Here is a 22130-nt window from a genome sequence, read left to right as displayed (position 1 = left end):
GAGTCAGACAGAGCAAAAGTCACATCTGAAGAAAAACAAATGGATAAAAGATGAAAAAAGAGAAAGACTAAAGACAAGCAAGTGAGATTCTAATGAAGATACAAGATACAGAAAATAAGCAAACATTACTCCACCACCTGCAGAGCGAAAAAGAATGGATGTAAAGGAGCCTGCATGCAGCGACAAAATCAGTCTGCAGTCCTCTGTAAGTCAGCTGGAAAGGGACCTTTCCTGTCCCTTCCCCAAAACAGGGCCCAAAAGACAGACAGACTAACTAACTTTCATCTGGCTAGCTGTTCAAAGTAAAATTTTCACTTGACTTTTTTCACCTGTAGCTTCATGTGTTCACCACTAGATGTCCTAGTACGTAGTACTAATAACTATTATAGTTATTTAGTCTTAATATTACATTCAATACAATCAATTTTACATTATTACATTCAATACAGTACTGGTTATCTCCTTCATCCCTTAGCAATTTTATTTGTAGGCCTACATTATACTGGCCATTGGCCACCCCACTCTTCACTAAAACATTCACTTTGTTGTTGGAAGAAACTATTTTGCAGTTTGAAAAAGTCCACATAAATGCATTGATTCAGGTTTTGCAGGATGACTAATGATTATTCTAATGAATATATTATTATTATTATTAATACAATTAATAATAATATCATTATTAATAAAATGATAAAAGTTAATTAAAATTGTAAAAAATAAATAAAAAATGAAAAAAATATATATTTATTGCTATAATTATGGCAAAAATATTGGTGGAAATATCTCATATGGGCCAAAAAGATTAGAACCACTGCTCTACACAGATGTTATTTAAATAATAATATTGTGGTTTATATTATATAAAATGGTTTAAAATATCAAATACTACAAATACTGTTAAGTACTATTCATGTTAATTAATTTTGTCCCCTTTTAATCCTTCTGGCCCTGAGTGGCATAAGTCACTGCACATGGCAAAAAAAGTCATTTTAGTAGATTCGAAGTCTGTTCCTCTCAAGTTCTGACAGCTCTCCTAACAGAGTAACAGGGGCAGTCACATTTACCATTGCTCAACGAAATTTCATGGAGCGAAATCCAGTTCCCCACACAGTTCCCCCGGCAGATTCGCTCATGTTCAGATTGGTCACAAATTCGCCATGCTGATCAACAAAAAGCTGCTTGGTCTGAAAGTGACTTCTGTGGGATCAGTGCTTCATACATCGCTATGCTATTGAAAATGGACAGTGGACCTTTTTTGCATGAAAAATTTTGCTGAAATATCACTAATTTTTTGTTCAGAACAGACTTGGAGAAATTTAGCATTACATCACTTTCTCACCAGTGGATCTTGTGAATGGGTGCCTTGTTTGTAAGAAACAAATACATCATTAAGGCTTTTTAACTTTAAACTGTTGCTTCTGGCCAAAATATTAGTCCATTATCCATTCTACCAGTGACAAAGTCCATCCCCTGTTGTCAGTGCTGGGTAGTAACTGATTACATGTAATGCAATGTTATGTAATCAGATTCCAACATTTTTGTACTTGTAATTAGATTATATTAAATGTTCATAATCAGATTACAGTTACTTTTTTATGGATTACATGATTACATATTTGATATTATGATTCCGGGATTCACAAACTTTTTTGTCAGTCAAACCCTTTGACCTAAAATATTTACTTGAAGTCCCCCTGAGATTTAAAGTTAATATTTCAATCATTTAACAGCACATTTGCGTGTTTACAGTTTTTCTGATGTCATTTAATGGTCACATTGGCATGCAGGTAAACAAAATATTTCAAATGCAAACATTTAGGTCATAAATTTTAAGGTCATAAGTAATCTAAAAGTAATCCAAAATAGTCAGAATACATGACCTAAAATGAGTAATCTAAATTACATTCCTGACTACAATTTTCACGTAATTTGTAATCAATAACAGACTACAATACAAGCAACCCAGCACTACCTGTTGTCCACCGACATGTTTGTTTGAGACTGTTTTGGCTTAAGTGAAGAGGAGACCGGGATAGTTATCACGATGAATATTTCCCAGGTTTTATTTCGAAAGTCAATTTCTGTATACCTTAATGTTTTATCAAGCTTTAAAAAGTCCATGAAACAAGATACAGTTCCAGTTTCTATCGAGGCATGTTGTGACAATACTGTTTATTGACCGATTTGAGGGAAAAGTCTTAGTTTCAAATGTCTTAATAATAATGCTATTTTCAATTTTTCAACATACATTTAAACTAAAAAAGGAATTTATTTGTTTAGCAGTTTGTAAACATTAAAACAACCCAACACTCTTGTAACATGTACAATTATAAGAAGATTATTTTTGGCTAACGGGCATTCACATACAGTATATTGATTGTATGAATGTAAAATTTATAAAGCACATGGGACAACTTGCCCCAACCTTCTTTTGAACGCAGTCCAGCAACAATGAATGAAGAACTTACTTGAGACTGTTTTGGACTGTTTTCGCTTTGGACTGTTACTTGTGGATTATTACTCAGCTGTTTGAACTCTCATTCTGACGGCACCCATTCACTGCAGAGGATCCATTGGTGAGCAAGTGATGTAATGCTAAATTTCTCCAAATGTGTTCCCACGAAGAAACAAACTCATCTACATCTTAGAGTAGATTCTCAGCAAATTTTCATTTTTTGGGGTGAACTATGGCTTTAATTGAAAACATGTTCCACTAACATTTGACAACCAAAACATTTATTGTCTAACTTTATTGTCTATATATTGTTGTAATTCAATGGCTTCAATGCATTTTTAAGTGTGGATTAAGTGTCAAAATACGTTTTGGGGACACTGTATGTCTATTGAGTAAAATGGGCAAAAGAGGGCGTTCTACAGCAGTATGAATGTGACCTGCAAAGGAACCTGACACGAGACGCTTCAGATTGTCGTTCAGTCATGTGAACATCTCAGCGAGGGTCTTATTAAGAAACAACGAGGTCAACTATAAGATCCGGTCAAAACGCTCAAGTAGATGGGATTGCTTTGGGAGGAAGTATGGACGGAAAATATTTTGGTATGTTTTTGTGACACTTAAAGACATGTACAACTTGACATCCCTGAGCGCTCATGGAGAGCCGGCGGGTCGCATTTTCCTGGGTTTCGCTCTTTCTCTCCTCGTGCTGTGGACGCTATTGGGGAATTTCACAGTTTGCGCAGCGGTTTTGCGCTTCCGTCACCTGAGAGGAAAAGTCACCAATATCTTTATCGTGTCTCTGGCGATGTCGGACTTGCTGGTGGCTGTTCTCGTAATGCCGTGGAAAGCGGCCACGGAGGTGACCGGCCACTGGGCGTTTGGCTCTTTCTGCGAGTGCTGGGTGGCTTTTGACATTATGTGCTCCACAGCGTCAATCCTCAACCTGTGCGTAATCAGCTTGGATCGATACTGGGCTATTTCAAACCCGTTTCAATACGAGAGGAAGATGAACCGTAGACTCGCCCTCGTTATGGTCAGCGTAACGTGGATCGTATCGGTGGCTATATCATTCGTGCCCGTGCAGCTGAACTGGCACAGAGCCGACCTGGGCACGGTAACCACAAATAACTGGACCACCAGGGAAATGTGTGACTCGAGCCTGAGCAGAACGTATGCCGTTTCATCCTCTCTAATAAGCTTTTACATTCCCGTAGCAGTGATGCTGGTCACATACACGCGCATCTACCGCATTGCTCAGGTTCAAATCAAGAGCATCTCTTCGCTGGAGCGCGCAGCGGAGCGCGCACAGAACTGCAGGGCAGGTGCGCGCACCTGTCCTCTCCAACACCGCGCGATAAGAGAAACCAAACTGTTCAAAACTCTGTCCGTGATTATGGGGGTGTTTGTGTGCTGCTGGTTTCCGTTCTTCGTCCTGAACTGTGCGGTTCCTTTCTGCCACGAGCCAAATTGTGTCAGTGAAGCAACTTTTAACGTGTTCGTGTGGTTCGGCTGGTGCAATTCATCGCTCAACCCGATCATATATGCTTTCAACTCTGATTTCAGAGATGCTTTTGCTCGACTTCTGCGCTGCCATGGCCTGTGCACCAAAACACCTCTTGAAATTCAGTGCAAGGATCCAGTGTCCACCAATAATCAGGGCAGCTCTGTTAACACTATGGAGATCGGTTATGTCAGTTTGGAAAGGGTGGACAACGAAATGCAACGTCCACTGGTGGAGATACATATGTTTGGAGATGAGAGCATGGTTCAGCATACTAACTCAGAAGATGTATGTCAGAATAAATGACTTTAGTGTAAGGCTTAAGTGTAGAGGAGACCGGGATAGTTATCACAATGAATATTTCGCTAAGGTTTTACTTTGAAAGTCAATTTCTGTATACCTTAATGATTTATCAAGCTTGAAAGGGTCCAGGAAACAAGATACAGTTCCAGTTTCTATGGAGGCATGTTGTGACAATATGAACCTACTGTTTATTGACTGATTTGAGGGAAAGTCTTAGTTTAAAATGTCAATTTTTCAACATATATTTCAACTAAAAGGACTTTGTTTGTTTAGCAATTTGTAAACGTTAAAACAATCCAACACTCTTGTAACATGTCAAATTATCAGAAGATTATTTTTGGCTAACAGGCATTCACATATATTGATTGTATGAAAGTAACATTTATAAAACACATGGGACAACTTGCCCCGACCTTCTTTGGAACATAATCCAGCAGCAATGAATGACAAACTTAAATGGATATTTCACCCAAAAATGAAAATTCTGTCATTATTTGCTTATTCCCATGTTGTTCCAAACCTGTATGACTAACTTTCTTCTGTGGAGCATAAAAGACAGCTAAATGTCTCTATTTTGAGAAATGTCTCTGTTTCCCCCATCACTGGAAGTCAGTGGTAACCAACTGTTTGGTAACCAGTATTCTTTAAAATATCTTCTTTTGTGTTCTGAAGTAGACATAAAGACAAGAGGTTGAGTTAATGATAAAAAAATATTAATTTTTGGGTGAACTACCCCTTTGAGATGTATGTATATCAATGCTTTCTGACATTGTTAAAAGAAAAGAAGTGAAAAGGGTGGCTTGTACCTTGTGTGTTAGTGAACTTACACCAGAATAACCTCTTGAAATTACATTTCACCAACTTAAATTTATAAAAAAAAAAATCTTGAAAAACAGTTGAGTTAATATCTGCTTCAAACTATAGTTGACCCTTGGCATAATGTATCCAGTATGATTTTATTGTGTTCACGTTTTACCCAATAGCTATAGTTTGGAGGATAGAATACACATACATATCCTAAATTATAAATGTTAGCTGTCTGAAACCAATGGGATTTCAACATCAAAACCTTCAAGCTCCTTAGCTATAAACCTTGTGACAACTTCCCATGTCTCCTCACAGCCTAAAGTTTTGTTTACTTATTTGCATACATTTGAAGATGGCCACAAAGGTCAGATTATCACAGCCACAGAATGAGGTCTGAGGTTTTAATAGACCGGATGCCAAAGAGCTTGACGAGTCCAAGTATCGTTTTCCATTAGGCACGAGTGCACATGGTTACTTCCTCTCATAAATAATTAGTTGGCTGCAATCTCCACTCAAAGAATGTTACATTTCAGTATGCAAGGGCTTTTGGACTATATTATGTATGGCATGCTACTTGATGCTTTCAAAGTGCATAGGGTTTTGCGTGTTGATTCATGTCACCTTCATCAGGGTCTGGTAGTTAAAGAATATGGAATTTTTAACAGTGCGTAACAATCAGGCATGTTAGGTTGATCATCTTGACTTTGTTAAATTAGGTTGGATGTCTTTTTCCTCCTATGAAACATACTACTCATGTTTCTTCTTTATTTATATTCAATTAAATTATTAATTGCAAGCAGCAAATTGTAAGCACCAAAAGTCATTTAACATTGGTTTTTCTAGTAAAACTTGCACACAGCAACCTTTTCTGACCATTGGGAGTCTTTTAAGGACACATTGGGCTAGATTGTATTCACAACAGGCGTAACTAATTAATGTAATTAATTCACAATGAGAGGTTTCAGTTGGCTCACAGCAATGAATAAAACATGGGAAGGCAATCCCTTAATAACCTTAAACAAACTACAAAAAAAAAGGATTTTTACAGTTGTATTTTTTATTGATATAAATGGCAAATGCTGAATTACTAATATATATAAGCTGATGTAAACTAGTGTAAATATTATTTGTGGTTAAAATCACTGCTCAGATTTATCGCTGAATGAAGAGGTGTTTAAAATTGATGGCCCTTGCAACTAAAAATACTTCACTGTCCTTGATGTCTTCATTCTTGAAGCACATCCAGCCCCTGAGGCTTGCTTTAATTTCGGAATCCACAGGGATGTTTGTCTATTGAAATTGTTAAAAAGAGCGACGATAGAGCTGCTAAGAACAAGTACATGCCTCTTTTTACCTTAACTCAGATCTTCTTAATTTCTTTCTGTGGCTGGGGAGTCTGATGGGTAAATGTGCCAGTAGGTGTACCATTTAAAATCCTGATTTGAGTAACTGTATATATCCCACATTCACAGAGTTCTCAAATATGTGGACGCTTAAGTCACACTTGAAATGCATAAATGTCATTGAAATAGATAGGGTGAGCATACGTCCTCTTTTTCCCCCCAGACATGTCCTGAGCAGGATTTCTAAACTGCCTAAAATGTCCTATAAGATTTGGCTTTGTCATGCTCTCTACAGTACAGTCCTCATACATTATGTATGCATATTTGCATTGATTTGACCGTTCTCTATACGTCCCACCTTTTCACACACTACGTTTGCTTGATTATGTACAATGTCTGCAAACTATTGGTTGAACTACCTTTCAGTCATTACAGTCAGCATATTATGAAAACAATAGAAAGACAACGCCTAAACCCAAACATTTTAGACAAGTTAGAAATTCCAGCCAGGACCTGTCCAGGAAAAAGAGGACGTAATAAATAATATTAGAAAGAAAGATGGCACAACCACAATTTTCCAAGTAAAATATTTTGCATAAAGAATTTTGATATGTTTAAATAATGAAACAACAGATCCGAATCAAAATTAAGACAAAAATATTTGGACACTTTCTGGTTATCAAACATGAGTGGATCATGTTCATAGTTAATGTGGTGAGCTACACCTGTGGTTTCTCTGCTAGGACACCTGTGTGAACTTGAGGAGAACTGACTTCATATATCACTATAAATCACCCTGGAACAACTTGTTAATGTAATTGCAAAAATGGCTAAGAAAAGTGGTTCTGAGAAAAACTCTAGCATTATTTGCTTGCAGAGGTCGCTTGATTTTATAAGCAAGTGTGGCCTAAGTATCCAAATACTTCTTGAGGCTATTGCATATGCTTACTTAATGAATAAGAAAGAGTATCTTTCTGTCCGTGTGCTTGGTCATCAAACACTCACAGTAATGCTAGCCTGCACACAGAGTTTCCTGTAACTGGTCAAAGAGGTTAATGTGCACACATAGTGTTAGGAGAGCAGTCACTGAGGGACGAAACAAACAACACAGGGATTAATGAAGTGTGCATTGTTTACGTTAAATAATTATATATATATATATAAAATTAAAATTGAAATGAAGTAAGAGTAATATTAATCAATCATACAGTCAGTTAAGACTAGAGGCAAGTAAATAAATATTAGTTTTGCTTTGTAATAATTTGCTAATCACAAATAACACAAATAGTTTAATTAAAATAGATTGTCTATTTGCACAAATTGCAAATAGGTGTCATCAGTGTGTAACATTTTATTTGATTTTTATTTTTATATTTATACTTAAATGCTAATTTCAAGGCAAGAGAGTGTGTAAAAGAAGACTAGTTAAATATTTTCTAATTTGCCCGTTAGAATGCATGTGTGTGAGCGAGTGTGAGAAATTTGCACAATTCATTGTTGTTTATGGAAAACACACATACACATGACCTAAACTGTACAAGGAATTTGTTGAAATAAAACTGTTGCTGAAAATGCATTTGATCTGAAAATGTTGTTTCAGGAATCTGTACATCAGGATTATTAACATGGTATGATGGCAGGTTAAAGAATCACACTGTGTAAGCGATCTATTGCTTAGAAACATCTAGTGGCTGACGTGCATAAAAAGCCTATATTAGACTATTTTCGTGTACCTTTAGCATGTGTTTATGGGAGATATATGCATATGCAATGACTTTTATTCAATAACTTTGTACTTGGACCAAGGTGCCAGACCAAAATTTGATGAATATCAATAATTCATACATAATTATTAATTTATTTGATCAGTTAACGTCTGGACACAATAATCAATTTATTATTATTATTATTATTATTATTATTATTATTATTACTACTATTATTATTATTATTATTACATATTAAAACAATCACCCTTTGTCTAGATTCCAGTTCTGCACACATTTCGAAGATTCGGTTTTAATTCCAGGCATTTGAGTATAAGAAGAAAATAATAATAATAATAATAATAATAATAATCATCATAATAATAATAATAATAATAATGAAGAAGAAGAAGAAGAAGAAGAAACTTCAATTTCAGTAAACTGTTTTCAAACCATATGTCCGACAAGTGAAAGACTTTTAATTTGTACACCCATGAACCGGAACTGATGTCCTCAAGTCTGCAAGAACATCCTACCGAGGTTGTAGGAAGTTTGGATTGCTCCGTAAACATCATTCAATAAGTTTGTTTTCTATATTCGTATGTGCGTTTGTGTTTTTTCCCACCGAAATATCTGTGCGCTCTTTCGGGATTGGTGGGTTTTAATCGGACCGTGTCTTTGGCTTCTGGAGCGCATTGTAGAGCCCAGAGGAGAAGATGTCTGCGGAGGAGACGGATAAAACCACCGCCGCTGATGCGAGTGCAGGAGACGAGGAGGAGGAATGGCTGTACGGGGGTCAGTGAGCGCCAAATCTATTCTGCTTTACTTTATTTAGCTAATGAACACTAACAGCTCAGGAGAAATGCGCTTATTAATGTACAGCACTATATATCGGTGTAATGAATAATGAATGGGCCTTTATCCTGCAGTGTTAGGAGATTCCTGTCACTTCACCAAATGTTTAAACTTCATGTCCGTGATTTAAGAAATATTTCTCTTTACGTGGGAATTGATATAGAATCTAGCTGAGAATTTATTCGATTCTATAATAGATTTTATTCTTCTGTGAGAAATCTCTTTCAGGAGGGAGATGAGGTAGATTGCGTTCGAAATTCTGAATTTCAAATCTACTTTAAGAAATATCAGAAATAATTTGAGAAATTAAAAGAAGGGATTCAAAGAGAATTAATTAAATAAAATCTCAAATAGATTATATTGTGGAATGAATTTGTGATTCTTTTCAAGAATACTTTTCAAATCTATTCATGGTTCTGTAATGCAAATATAAAATAACAATATTTTGTCATCAGCGGAATTTTGAGAGCAGCTCCTTTTAACAGATTTCTTAACAATAGAAATTGGGTACTCATAATCTGTTTGTCACCAATGCATAATGTATTTGTTACAGATGAAGGTGAAGGTGAAAGTAAAGAAACTGAAGAAGAAGAGGCCAAACTGACGGCAGCCATCAGGTGGGAAGTGAAGTTTTTACTGTTAGTGGTGTAGACCAGGAGTTATCAATTTTTTAGACGCTACGAACCCCCAGATATGATGACACTTGTACAACGGACCTGAAGCTTAAAATTTAAAAGGCATCTATATAGTTTCTTGTATAAAGACCACAATTATACTAGCATTTATAGTAAGTTAAAATATTATTTTGAAGATGCTTAGTTTCTATTTTTTCTGTTAGTTGTCATACTGTACTGCAGATGTATTTATTTATTCATTCACTCATTTACTTATTTTAATCAAATTGTATTTTTTATTTATCTTTTTATTTAAATCAAATTTTATTTATGAATATTAAACATTAATTTATTTTTCTCTAAACATTTAATGTGAAGTAATGAATAAAAGTTCCAAAATAAAAGATTACCGAATGACCACACACTTCCTAATGTTTTCACGGAATAATATTTTGTAGTTGATTTTATGACATAGACTATTAGATTGCAAAAACCACATTTACTTAAGGAACATTGCATAGTATTTTTATAGCATGTCCTGTAAACCTGCCAATACTAAGGTTTGCCTCTTTAAGTTGACTAAGGAGTTCATCTGCATTTGTTTTCATCATTCTTATGCTGATCCATCTGTGGCTACAGTGCGACCTCTGCTCCTCCTGATACCGAGGAGGACACCGCGACCACCAACAACAACAACACCACCACTACTGGAAATGGTGTGGCCAGTCAGGTAACAAACAAAACCACTGTTGCAGCCCCATTCAGTTTGGATGGAGTTGATGTAAGGTCAACTTTGATTGCTGTTTTGCTTAATGTAAATATATCAATATTACACTTGTACATTACACTGCAATGTGTGTCAGTTTTGTGTGGCAAAAGCTGCAGATTCATTTATTTATTGAGTTTTTAATGGCTTAGTTGGCTTGTTTTTCTGTTCTTTTTTTTTCTCTATGCTTCTTGTAATTAAACATTGGTCAATTTTAGATCAAGTTGCCCATCTGTTATGTTGATTAATTAAAGATACTCTTTTTGTTTGTCTTAGGAGGAAGCACCTGGAGAAGATGAAGACAGTGAGAGCGATAGCGATGATGACGATGATGATGTCCGCGTCACCATTGGAGATATCAAAACAGGAGCACCACAGTACACGTAAGCGTCCAGTGACTGTGCTCCCATCCTGGAGATTGCAAGGTTCACACTGGGTGGTTGATCGATAATCTGACACTGCCTGCAACTCAAGGTGGTAGAAGTGGACTTTACTTGTTGATGATGGACAAAAAACAAAACAGCGGATTGTTCTGGTTTAACTCACTTGTATCATGTACTTTAAAGAGATAGTTCACCCAAAAATGAAAATGCAGTCATCATTTACTCACTCCTATTTTGTTCCAAATCCATAAAACCCTAGGTAATCTTCGAAACACAAAATAAGGTATTTGTAATGAAAGCTGAGATGTTTCTGTCCCTCCATAATCAGGAACCGATTTTAATTTAGGCTTTTATTTACATATAAACACACACAGAGCGAATCTCATATGGTAAACATGAAAGCTTGTGCATTTGAGTGTCCGTATTTACCATATGTGATATGCTTTATGTATGTCGATCAATGTTTATATGTAAATAAAAGCCTAGATTCAACCTGTTCATCCCATCATAAAGTAATCCTATCTCTTCACAAGATTAAACTGCTCGATTCATATGGATTAATTTTATAATGCCTGTATGGCCTTTTGGGATCTTCTTTTGGAGCTTTCGAACCTAGAAGGTTTCATTAAAAATAAATATATTCATTTGTTTTTTGAAAATTAACCAAAGCCTTATGGGTTTGTAACCAGATGAGGGATGAGTTTTATTTTGATCCCTTTTATGCTTTGACTCTCTAAATATCATTGGCAGTACTGGAATTATGGCATCCTCCAAGTGTACTTAATTAATTAGTGATTTGTAGAGAAAATGAATGAATAAAAAACACATTTTAAATAATTGCACTTCAAGACACAGTCATTTGTAATGTAGTATGGGGCCTTATTCTGTATTTTTTTTTACTTTGTTGTTATTTTGATACCTATCTATAACTGTCTGTAATAGTCTATAACTGAAATGGACTGTAGAACTGGTATATTTATGATGTTTTATTGTGCAGGGCATATGGGGGAACTCCAGTGAATCTGAACATAAAGTCAGCTGGCAGCAGAGCATATGGAGCAGGTGAGTGAATCCATGTGTCTCACAAAATACATCAGTTTGCTTAAAGATGCATTTTCATACAAAGCAACATTTGTCAGCTCCTGACATAATTTAAGTGTGTATTCAATAGGTAGCAAAGTGAAAGGCATAGACCTCGAAGCTCCAGGCAGCATCAATGGAGTTCCAGTCTTGGAAGTGGACATGGAGTCCTTTGAGGAGAAACCATGGAGGAAGCCAGGTGTGTATTAATTTAGGAACCAGCGTGATGGCCCTTTTTGTGGCATCTGCATATTGTTTAGCATATGTGTGTGTTTACAGGTGCGGACTTGTCTGACTATTTTAACTATGGTTTTAATGAGGACACGTGGAAAGCATACTGTGAAAAGCAGAAGAGGTTACGCATGGGCCTCGACATTCACAACATTGGATCCACCACCAGCAAGATCTCAGTAAGCATAATCAGCGGTTACTAGAGATGGAAATTATAAAAAATTGAGCAATACTGCTTATGATTCCACTATTCTGGTTCCTTTGATTTGATTTGTAATGTTTGGAAAACAATTCTTTTGCATGAATTTCTCTCAGATCATTTCATAACTTTTTATAGTTTAATAATTTAAAATGTAAATTATTCCTGTGATGGCAAAGCTGAATTTTCAGCAGCCATTACTCCAGTCTTCAGTGTCACATGATCCCAGAAATCATACTAATATACTAATTTGGTGCTCAGGAAGCATTTTTTTCTTATCAGTGTTGAAAATAGTTGTGCTGCTTAATATTTTTGTGGAAAATGTGGTACATTTTTTTCAAGATTCTTTGATGAAAAAAAAATATTTTAAATATAAATTGTTTGTTACATACTGTCACTTTTGAACAATTTATTTCATCCTTGTTGAAAAAAGTAAAAAAAATATATATGTTTTTTAAATGTACTGATCCCCACTTTTGAATGTTAAGTGTATATTTGCATATTTTTATACCATCCACAGTAGTGGAAGTATCCCAAACTGTCTGCAAAAATGGAACCAGTTTTTGATTCCCAACCCGAACTGTTACATTCCAGTCTGATAATGTCATGTTTGTAGTAATTAAATTAGTAATTAATAGTAACATGTGAATGTTGATATATGAATAATTAAGATTTTACCCTTTCCACCTCTTTCTCTCCTTCTTTCTTTCAGGTTCAGCAGGGTCGCACAGGTAACAGTGAGAAGGAGATCACAGTTGCAGCTCATGCAGCTAAAGCTGACTTTTCCTCTCCATCTAACCTGTATAAAGCAGGTCTCAACCCAGTGAGGTAAACATGTTCTCTCACACATCCACTGGGGGGAGTTGATTCATTTCAGTTTCCACACTCCATTTTCACAGTCTTCATGTTTTGGAAATGCATGTACAGTGTTTGTCCCGCATCTGTCATGTGGGAGAGGGGATTAGTAACTCATTTTTGCCTGTCTCCCCTTACTCATGCCCTCATAGGATATCCCCTCCACAGTGGGCAGGGCCTGCCACTCAAGAAATGTCCTATTATACGTAAGTGGGAGGTGACATGGGCGTGATTTGTTTTACAAGGCCTGAGTAGACATTTAAATATGAAATAAAATGGGCTTCATTTATTGTCTTTCTTTTTTTTTATTGATGACCACAGTTCATTTTTGTTGGTGATGTTTTAATCTACAAAAGACTATGAAAAAATCTGCTGCTATGACAACGGACTCAGCAATCTGGACCGTTTTTCTTTGCAGAACTGTATAGTCATTAGAAGAGTATTTTATATTTGGTTTTTATGTGTGTGTTTTTACCTAGTTGGGAATGACATTCTGGTAGGGGTAGGCGATATGACCAAAATTTTATATCATTTTGTTTAACAATTATTTTAGCTGGTTTATATTTTAAATAACCTTGCTTTAATTAAACAATATAGCAAAAGTGCTTTCCAGAATCATAAAATGTGCTGATATTTGGAATGACAGCATAATTTGTGTGATATTGCTTACATTTAACTTACATTTTAGAAGCAATATTGCCAGTCTATTTATGCTTCGCCCATGAAAATGGTTTTAAGCAAATCCAAAGCAGGAATTAAATATTTAATTTGATCGATTTGCTCTGTTGATTTGGAACTTGATGGATGCAAACCACACCATTTGTAGTAAATGCACAACACAGTGGAGTTGCACAAACACACCTCACCTTGGATTTAAAAATGACAAAACTAAGTAAAAAAACCTCAAAATCAAAAATAACCATTCATCACATTCAAACTCAAAAATACATCAGTTGAATTCTAAATAAATGTTGCAAGTCACAAAGTTTACTGCAGTGATGTTAGTGAACTAAAGCGTTAAAACTTAAAACAAAAACAAAAAACTAAAACTGAAATTTAAATTAAAACTAAATAAAAATATTTGCCAAGCACATAACTAAATTACTAAAATCTAAATTAAAATGAATACAGAAAACATAAAAATAAATGCTAATTCAAAATATGAATAAATACTATCATAGTATATAAATAATACTAAAATAACACTGGTTGCATGGTAACTGTAACCAATAAACTCATGTTACACCCCTTAATAACCTGTTTTTCCTCATTTGGACTTGTGACACGTCCTGCACTGTATTTCTGAGTTCAAACATGTTTCTTCATTGCCCTGTCGAGTAAATGACTTGATGCACAAATATATCGTCTGTGGTATACAGTCATATCGCCCAGCCCTACTCTGAGCTGTGTGTTTGTTGTGCATCTGGAAGACAGAGTGAAAAACACGGAAATGCATGTACGCTCCTGTAAAGCTGTATGTGTATGTTTGTATTTGTTGCAGGAAGACACCCGGGACCATAGATGTGATTGGCAGACAGACTGCCACCATTAGCAGGGTGGAAGGACGACGCCGCCACAATCTGGAGGGGAATAACATCCAGGTTACAAACGTGACATGCTTTCACTCTCTCCTCACTCTCCACTGTAAAACTAACATGCCGGCATCATGTCTTGGAACTGAATCATTTGACTTTAACACTTGTAGGTGATCTCGGAACATCCCAGCTCTGAGGCTGAACCTGCCAAGATGCCGCCTCCTTTCTTTCCCCCAGGACCACTGCCTCCAAACATCCCACCTCCTCCATTCCTCCCTCCTCCAGTCAGTCAGGCTCCACCTCTAATCCCGCCTCCACGTAAGTCTGACAACTGTGGAATTGTATTTTATTTTTTACATTTATTTTATATATATATGTATATATATATATATATATATACATACATACAGTGGAGATCAAAATTAGAAAACTTCAGAAATTTCTTTTATTATTAATATTGTTAATCTTCACTCAAAAGTTGAAGGAATATTAGCTGTAGGTATATCACTGATTTACTAACATGTTTTACAAAATATCCAAAGTATTAAAAAAAAAAAAAAATTTATTTTGTGGAGAAATCATTGATCAAAATTGGAGAACAGTAACCACTGTAGCACGGGAGGGTTACAGTTGTCAGAAATTAGTAGGAAGTGTAGAGGCCCTTGCTTTGAATAACTTCAGCACAGGATATAGTTTGGTAACTCGATTTCCCAATAATTTCAATTGAGGGACTCAAACACAACTATTAAAAAAGGTTCAAACATTCACTGATGCTCCAGAAGGAAACACGATGCAAAACGTTTTGAATTTGAAGATCAAGGTAAATTGTACTTGATTTGTCTTCCGGGAAACATGCAAGTATCTTCTGTTGCTTCCGAAGGGCAGTACTAAATGGGAAAAAATTATATTTCAGCAAAATAAGAAAAATCGGGACCTCTTCATCCTGTTCAAAAGTTTTCACCCCCCGGCTCTTAATGCATCGTGTTTCCTTCAGGAGCATCAGTGAATGTTTGAACCTTTTTTAATAGTTGTGTTTGAGTCCCTCAATTGTCCTCAGTGTGAAAAGATGGATCTCAAAATCATACAGTCACTGCTGGAAAGGGTTCAAATATGCAAAAGATGCTGGAAAACTGAAGAATCTGCAGGACATGGAGGATTTTTCTGAGGAACAGTGCTCAGTTTAACTGTTCAGAACAAACAAGGGACTCATGAACAACCATCACAAAACAAAAAACGTCGTAGGTCATCCAGGTAACCACACACAGTATTAAGAACCAAGGGTTCCCAAACTTTTGAAGGGGGTTATTTTAATAATTCCAGCTATTTTTTTGTCTTGTGGACTAAATGTAAACATCTTTTATGTAAAATATCTTACTCAGGACAGTACTAAATAAAAAATAACAGGCATTTTGCATGATCTGTCTTTTGTTAAAATTATTCACATTTTCACAGATTCTGCAAGGGGTTCCCAAACTTTCGCATGCCACTGTAATTAAGGAAATTAGCACCAGGTGCCAGATTAATATTATTATCTTGGAGGTATCTGTAAGTGTTCTCTAATTTTGAGTTCTTTTTCAAATATCTAATACAAGTTTTTTTATACTGTGCTTCAGAATACAATTAATTTATGAAATATGCTTAAAAAAAAACTCTACTCCTGTTAGGATAACTTCAAATAGGACTAAGCAGTGACCTCGAAATTTAGTAAATTATATGTTGTTCTCTAATTTTGATCTCCACTCTGTGTGTGTGTGTGTGTGTGTGTGTGTACCTGTTTTTCTATTCTGGTGGGGACTTAAACCTGAATACACACAGACTCATGGGAACTCGTGTCACGGTGGGGACCTAAATTGAGGTCCCCACGGGTAAACAAGCTAATAAATCACACATAATGAAGTTTTTTGAAAATCTAAAAATGCACAAAGTTTCCTGTGAGGGGTAGGTTTAGGGGTAGGGTTGGTGTAGGGCAATAGAAAATACGGTCTGTACAGTAGAAAAACCATTACGCCTATGGAGAGTCCCCACAAGGATAGCTGACCAGACATGTGTGTGTGTGTGTGTGTGTGTACACACACATTTTAAATCCATTAAGAACGTATGAAAGAATCACTTGCAACACCACTGACACTGGCTTCTCATAGCATTTTTTACTTTTTGTTTGGTAAAATGTTTATGTATTTGTCATATTCTGTGCAGTTATGGAAATAATTTTTCATTTCTTTCTTATCTTTTATTTTTTTTTAACAGGGATTCCCATCACTGTTCCTCCACCCAGTAAGTCGAGTGCACAATAAAATAACAAACATAGCAAAAGTAACTTATGATAAAGCTCTTAAATGTTTCCAAAGCACCTGTCTACTGAAATTTCAAACTTTATGACTGATTGTGAATAAATTATGAACAATTCCTGTATTTTTACTATGCTTCTGTTTGTGTTGTAGATTTCCCCCCTCCCACTGGAGGACCTCCTCCTTCACTTATTAATATAGACAAGTAGGTGTAGCCTCTGTACACAACTGATACTTTTATTAACATTAGTGTACATGGATGGGTATTAAAAAAAAATAAATGAAAATAAATGAATTCTTTTATTCATCAAGGATGCATTAAATTGATCAAAAGTGACAAAACAATGGCTGACAAAATGAGTAATGGCTGCTGAAAATTCAGCTTTGCTGACTCAGGAACAAATTACATTTTTTAAATTAAAATATATTAAAATAGAAATTCAATATTATTAGAGATTAAAGTTATTTTAAATGAATCATTATTTAATAATATATATGTTTATATAATAACATAATTATTTATTTTTAGGGTTCTGTATTTAGATTTAAATACATGCCATTTTTGAAGTGTAATTTTCAGTGTTAGCATTTAAAATTTGCACTTTAACACTTCATTAATTGCCTGTGTGCCGTATTTAGCAGTGGGCACCCGGGAGGATATGATGGGCGTCCTGTTGCTCCATACCCTTTTCCTACAGGTAAGTGTGGGACTATCTCCCCAGTCTATTCTACTCATCTGAAAAACTAATTTAATTTATATCTCAGTACAGGTCACAAGTACTTAAATCTATTCCAGGCTTTATTAACCTCAATTAAGAATCATGCGCATTGTGGATTGTTCTTATGGTTTCGTTTTCAGGTGGGTTTCCTCCACCCATGCAAGGAGCTGTTAACCCCTGGCCTGGTTTGATGGACAACCCGAAGCAGTGGGACTACTACTCTCGGCGAGACAAAGAGAGGGAAAAAGAGCGAGAGAGGGACAGGCCGAGGGAACGTGGCCATGAGAGAGACCATAGTCCCGCCTCTGTGGCTTTTAACAGGTGAAAGATGCCAACCCACTCATTCACTACACAGATGTTCTTTTTTTTTTTTTTTTAGTTTGAAAGTGTAGAATTGTTGATAAACTGACAAATTTAGATGTTAAGTTGCATTCTTATTGTGCATGATTCATCATTAAATGTTATTCCAAATGGGGGAAAAAAAGAAATCTTTGACTTTTTAACTCTCTCAAAGTTTAAATTATTTGTCCTAGTTTCTCTGGTTCTATTTTTAAGCTTTTAATTGATTAAACTTACTCTTTTGCAGTGATGAAGAACGGTATCGTTCTTACCGTGACTACGGAGACAGAGGGTATGAGAGGCATCGGGAGCGATCGAGCCGTGAGAAGGAGGAGCGTCACAGGGAAAGGAGGCACAGAGAGAAAGAGGAAGGGAGGCACAAGTCATCACGGAGGTAACATACAAATGTCAGAAATTAACGAAGGCTTGGGGCAAAAACGCCACCAAAATGAATAAAAATTCCCCCCCAAATTTTGAGATGTACATGAGATAGTTAAGCAATATCACACAAGAAAGACTGTTGCACATCTCCGGAGGCACAGCAGTGTTTTGTTACTGAATTAAAGGGATAGTTCACCCAAAAATGAAACTATGGAAGTCAATGGCTGTTTGGTTACACATATTCAAAGTATCTACTTTTGTGTTCAGCAGAAGAACGAAATTCATACAGGTTTGGAAGAGCGAAAGTGAGTAAATGATGACAGAATTAAATTTTTTATGTGAACTGTCCCTTTATTCTGTGTTTTTGAGCGAACTGGTTCAATGACCCATTCATAAAGACAGTGAATTGTTTTATTACTAAATTAATTAGCCGTTTGAATGAATAAACCAAGAGTGACTTGGTGACTCACTTGTTAAGACAATGTCTGTGTCCAGTAATCTCGGAGTAGGTACTTCTTTTGAATAAGTAATTTGTGGATGTTCAAAAATTATGTTCTATAAGTATGTTCCGTGTTGTACGCCAATTAAATTCATACTATATTCGCCATCTTGTTATTGTCACATGACCTGCCAGTGTCAGTTGCATTGCTTCACTCCTCTCCTGTGACCTCATGGGATTGTAAAGTGTCCATCAGATGCGCACTTCAGAATCTCGCTGGAAGTAGTAGGTCATCCGGGAGCCCTCTGTTTTATAAATACTATAAATTTGGACATACTACTCTTTTTACATACTTTTTTTTTTACCTACTATATATAGTAGGGATGTATGCAATTTCGGATGCAGCCATTGACTTGCTGCCAACCTACTGGCAGTTTTAGTTTCATATTTAATCATATCATTCGTATCGTTATCATTTGCAATTGTAATTGCAATGTAATGACTCATACATTTAATAAGGTTACAAAAAAAGTCCTTATAAAAATAAAAAAGTCCTGGAAATCAGTTTAAAGAGGTAAGTATGGCCCCGTAATAGGAAAGTTCATTTCCGTCATGCGCGCAAACACACACATGCATACACAATCTGAAGTTCTCTGTTCTCTTTAAGAACCTGTTTGTTCTGTTTCTATCACAGCAGTAGCAGACGGAGACATGACAGCGAGGAGGGTGACAGTCACCGGCGCCATAAGCACAAGAAGTCCAAGAGGAGCAAAGAGGGCAAGGAGCCCAGCGAGGAGCGTTCTGCTGACCAGGAGAACCAGGAGGCCATGGAGTAACTCCTGTCTCTCTTCTCCGCTCTCCTTCCTTCTTGTCATCAGAGAGCTGGTTGTCAACCAAATCATGCTAAATGAAACTATAATCCAGTTTACCTTCCTTTTGTTTTCATGTTTCCTTTTTTTTTTTTTTGTTGTTTGTTCCAGTGCAGTTGTACCATGTAGATGTTGATTTGTTGGATTAAAAAAGAGCATTTGGTAATGTTTGTTGTGTCTTTCATATATTGTGTATTAGCCTTTTTTTACATATTGTGAACAATATATGTACACAGATTTTTCTCATGTTTTTGCAAGAAGTCTCTTATGCTCACCAAAGCTGCATTTATTTGATCAAAAATAAAGTAAAAACAGAAATATTGTTAAGTATTACTGCAACTTAAAATAACTGTTTTCTCTTTTAATATGTAATTTATTCCTGTGATTGCAAAGCTGAATTTCCAGCATCATTACTCCAGTCTTCAGTGTCACATGATCCTTCAGAAATCACTCTTAATATGCTGATTTGGTGCTCAAGAAACTGTTATCATTTTCAAAAAAAGAAAGAAAAAAAAATCTTGCTAAATAAAAGTCTTAATTCTTCGGCTAGTTATATACTAAATATTAAAAATTGCAAATATTTGGAAACTCTAGGATACAATGGCCAATATTTATTCTGCTCTTTGTTTAATAAAATTATATTAATATCATTTAAATAAAAAGCTTGGTAGATTATTTTATATTTATACTCTATATAATAAAATGTTTTAATGTACCTCGTAAAATAGCAAACGCAAACTAATAGGGAAACATGTTTTGAATTATGATACTAACTCTTGTATTAACTTTTATTCTTTCAACGTGCTGAGGGAGGAGTATGTCAAAAAGCGCTTGATTTGACTAGTTATAAAGAATGCAGGTCGCACACCGATAAATTGAAAGAACCCCAAACAGTCGGAATGTGATTTAAATACTCTCGCGATGTATCCCGAGATCAACCCGCACGAGATTTTCGGCGGATGTTGATATTTTGATCCGGATTTCGGGACCGTCGTTTCTCTTCTCGGCCGTGCGATCCGCGTTACTGCAAATATTTGCGTAACGTGTGCGAAACACGGTCTTTCTCGGCGCTTCTTTCGGGAAGCATAGAGGCCGAGGCGGGGGGAGATGATGGAGGACTTTGATGAGATTTACGAGGAGGAGGAAGAGGAAGAAGAGGACGAGGACAGGGCCGCGGAGGAGCAGCTGCTCAAATACGCTCCGGACCCGGTGGCAGTGCGCGGATCCGGACACGTCACTGTGTAAGACACCCGGCAGCTCTGGATCTATTCGTATATAGATTATCAATCACCAGTGAGCAAACCAAAGCCATTAGGAGCACGGTACTCATTTAGAGACACGCTAAGTATCACTACAGCAGCTTAAGACTAGTCTGAAAACCTAGTTTAACAGCATAGAAAGCATTTGAAATGTTTGGATGCGAATACAGTGCTCTAAATGCTGTTTAAGAAGCCAAGCACAGAATTCAGAGCAGCTCATTTATATATATTGCACATTTAAAGGCATAGTTCACTCAAAAACTAAAGTCCTGTGGTCATTTGTGATCACCCTCTAATTGTTACAAACCTGTGTGACTTAACTTACTTTCTGCGTTTCTTTCTCACAGCCTCAGTCATCGTTTACATCGTTTTTCCATACTATGAAAGGAAATGGTGACTGAGGTTGTCAAATTTTATTAATTTTTTTGTTAAAGTTATTAAAATATATGGGAATATCACAAGAATGAGTAAAACGATGAAACTCATTTTTTGCGAACCATGCCTAGTACAAATACAAATCTTCATGCTGGGGACCTCCATGCTAAAATTCAAAAGGCATCTGTAGTTTCTTGTATAAAGTCCCAATCTATACTGTGAAAAATTAATAAATTTTTAGTCATTTATTTACTTGTTTTGATTTATTTTTTAAATATCATTTTCATTTATTTTAATTATTATTTTATTTGATATAATTGTATTATTTATTTTTACATTTTTTACACTGTTTTTCTCTAAACCTTTCAACGGACCCCCTAGCATGCCCAGGATGAAAACCCTTGGTCTAGTATAAAAAATTAACAATATACTTCAGTGTATAGAGTATTACAGTAGATATACAGTCGTGGTGAGAATTATTGGCACCCTTGGTAAATGATCAAAGAAGGCTGTGCACTCATTTTCTATAGGGTTCAGGTCAGGGAACTGGAATGGCCATAGCAGAAGCTTGGTTTTGTGCCCAGTGCCCCATTTTTGTGTTGTTTTTAAGGTTTGTTTTTGGATTATTGTCCGGTTGGAAGATCCACACATGGCCCATTATAAGATTTCTAACCGAGTCAGTCACTTCTTGGTTTTTTTATCTGTTGGTATTTGATAGAATCAAAGATGCCATGTATCTAAACAAGATGTCCAGGACCTCCAGCAGAAATATAGGCCCACAACATTAAAAATACAGCAGTATATTTTATTGTACACATGGGGTACTTT

General features: G+C 36.0%; 3 protein-coding genes across 7 annotated transcripts in view; all 3 read left to right on the top strand.

Moving 5' to 3' along the window:
* The first annotated feature begins 3080 nt into the window (after positions 1-3080).
* LOC107714199 (D(1B) dopamine receptor-like) lies at positions 3081-4262 on the top strand. The gene has a single exon (XM_016519969.1). The coding sequence runs from the start codon at positions 3081-3083 to the stop codon at positions 4260-4262; it is 1182 nt and encodes a 393-aa protein (XP_016375455.1).
* Positions 4263-8619: 4357 nt separating this feature from the next.
* LOC107714215 (pre-mRNA 3'-end-processing factor FIP1-like) lies at positions 8620-19834 on the top strand. 5 transcript variants are annotated; one of them, XM_016519994.1, is made up of 18 exons: positions 8620-8655; positions 8817-8910; positions 9530-9587; positions 10224-10314; positions 10627-10733; positions 11731-11795; positions 11905-12012; positions 12093-12223; positions 12956-13071; positions 13251-13304; positions 14600-14699; positions 14804-14951; positions 16881-16907; positions 17075-17126; positions 17561-17619; positions 17781-17961; positions 18227-18373; positions 19494-19834. In XM_016519994.1, exons 1-18 carry the CDS (start codon positions 8623-8625, stop codon positions 19633-19635), a joined length of 1713 nt encoding a protein of 570 aa, XP_016375480.1. In that variant the 5' UTR covers positions 8620-8622; the 3' UTR covers positions 19636-19834. The 5 variants fall into 5 exon arrangements, with proteins under 5 accessions (XP_016375480.1, XP_016375478.1, XP_016375482.1 ...); XM_016519992.1 differs by having other exon boundaries at positions 9524-9587; XM_016519996.1 differs by having other exon boundaries at positions 8628-8714; positions 9524-9587.
* A 767-nt stretch (positions 19835-20601) lies between these two features.
* The window catches only part of LOC107714214 (cysteine-rich hydrophobic domain-containing protein 2), a 6992-nt gene continuing 5463 nt past the window's right edge, over positions 20602-22130 (top strand). Inside the window, exon 1 of the mRNA XM_016519991.1 lies at positions 20602-20909. Within this exon, the coding sequence (XP_016375477.1) occupies positions 20776-20909 (134 nt within the window). The 5' untranslated portion in view covers positions 20602-20775. The remainder of the gene's footprint in view (positions 20910-22130) is intronic.

Source organism: Sinocyclocheilus rhinocerous, unplaced genomic scaffold (genome assembly GCF_001515625.1).
Source record: "Sinocyclocheilus rhinocerous isolate Xijiao unplaced genomic scaffold, SAMN03320098_v1.1 scaffold1591, whole genome shotgun sequence".
Lineage (NCBI taxonomy): Eukaryota > Metazoa > Chordata > Actinopteri > Cypriniformes > Cyprinidae > Sinocyclocheilus > Sinocyclocheilus rhinocerous.
The sequence above is the reverse complement of the archived record's forward strand: the minus strand, read 5'-3'. Positions and strand labels throughout refer to the sequence as shown.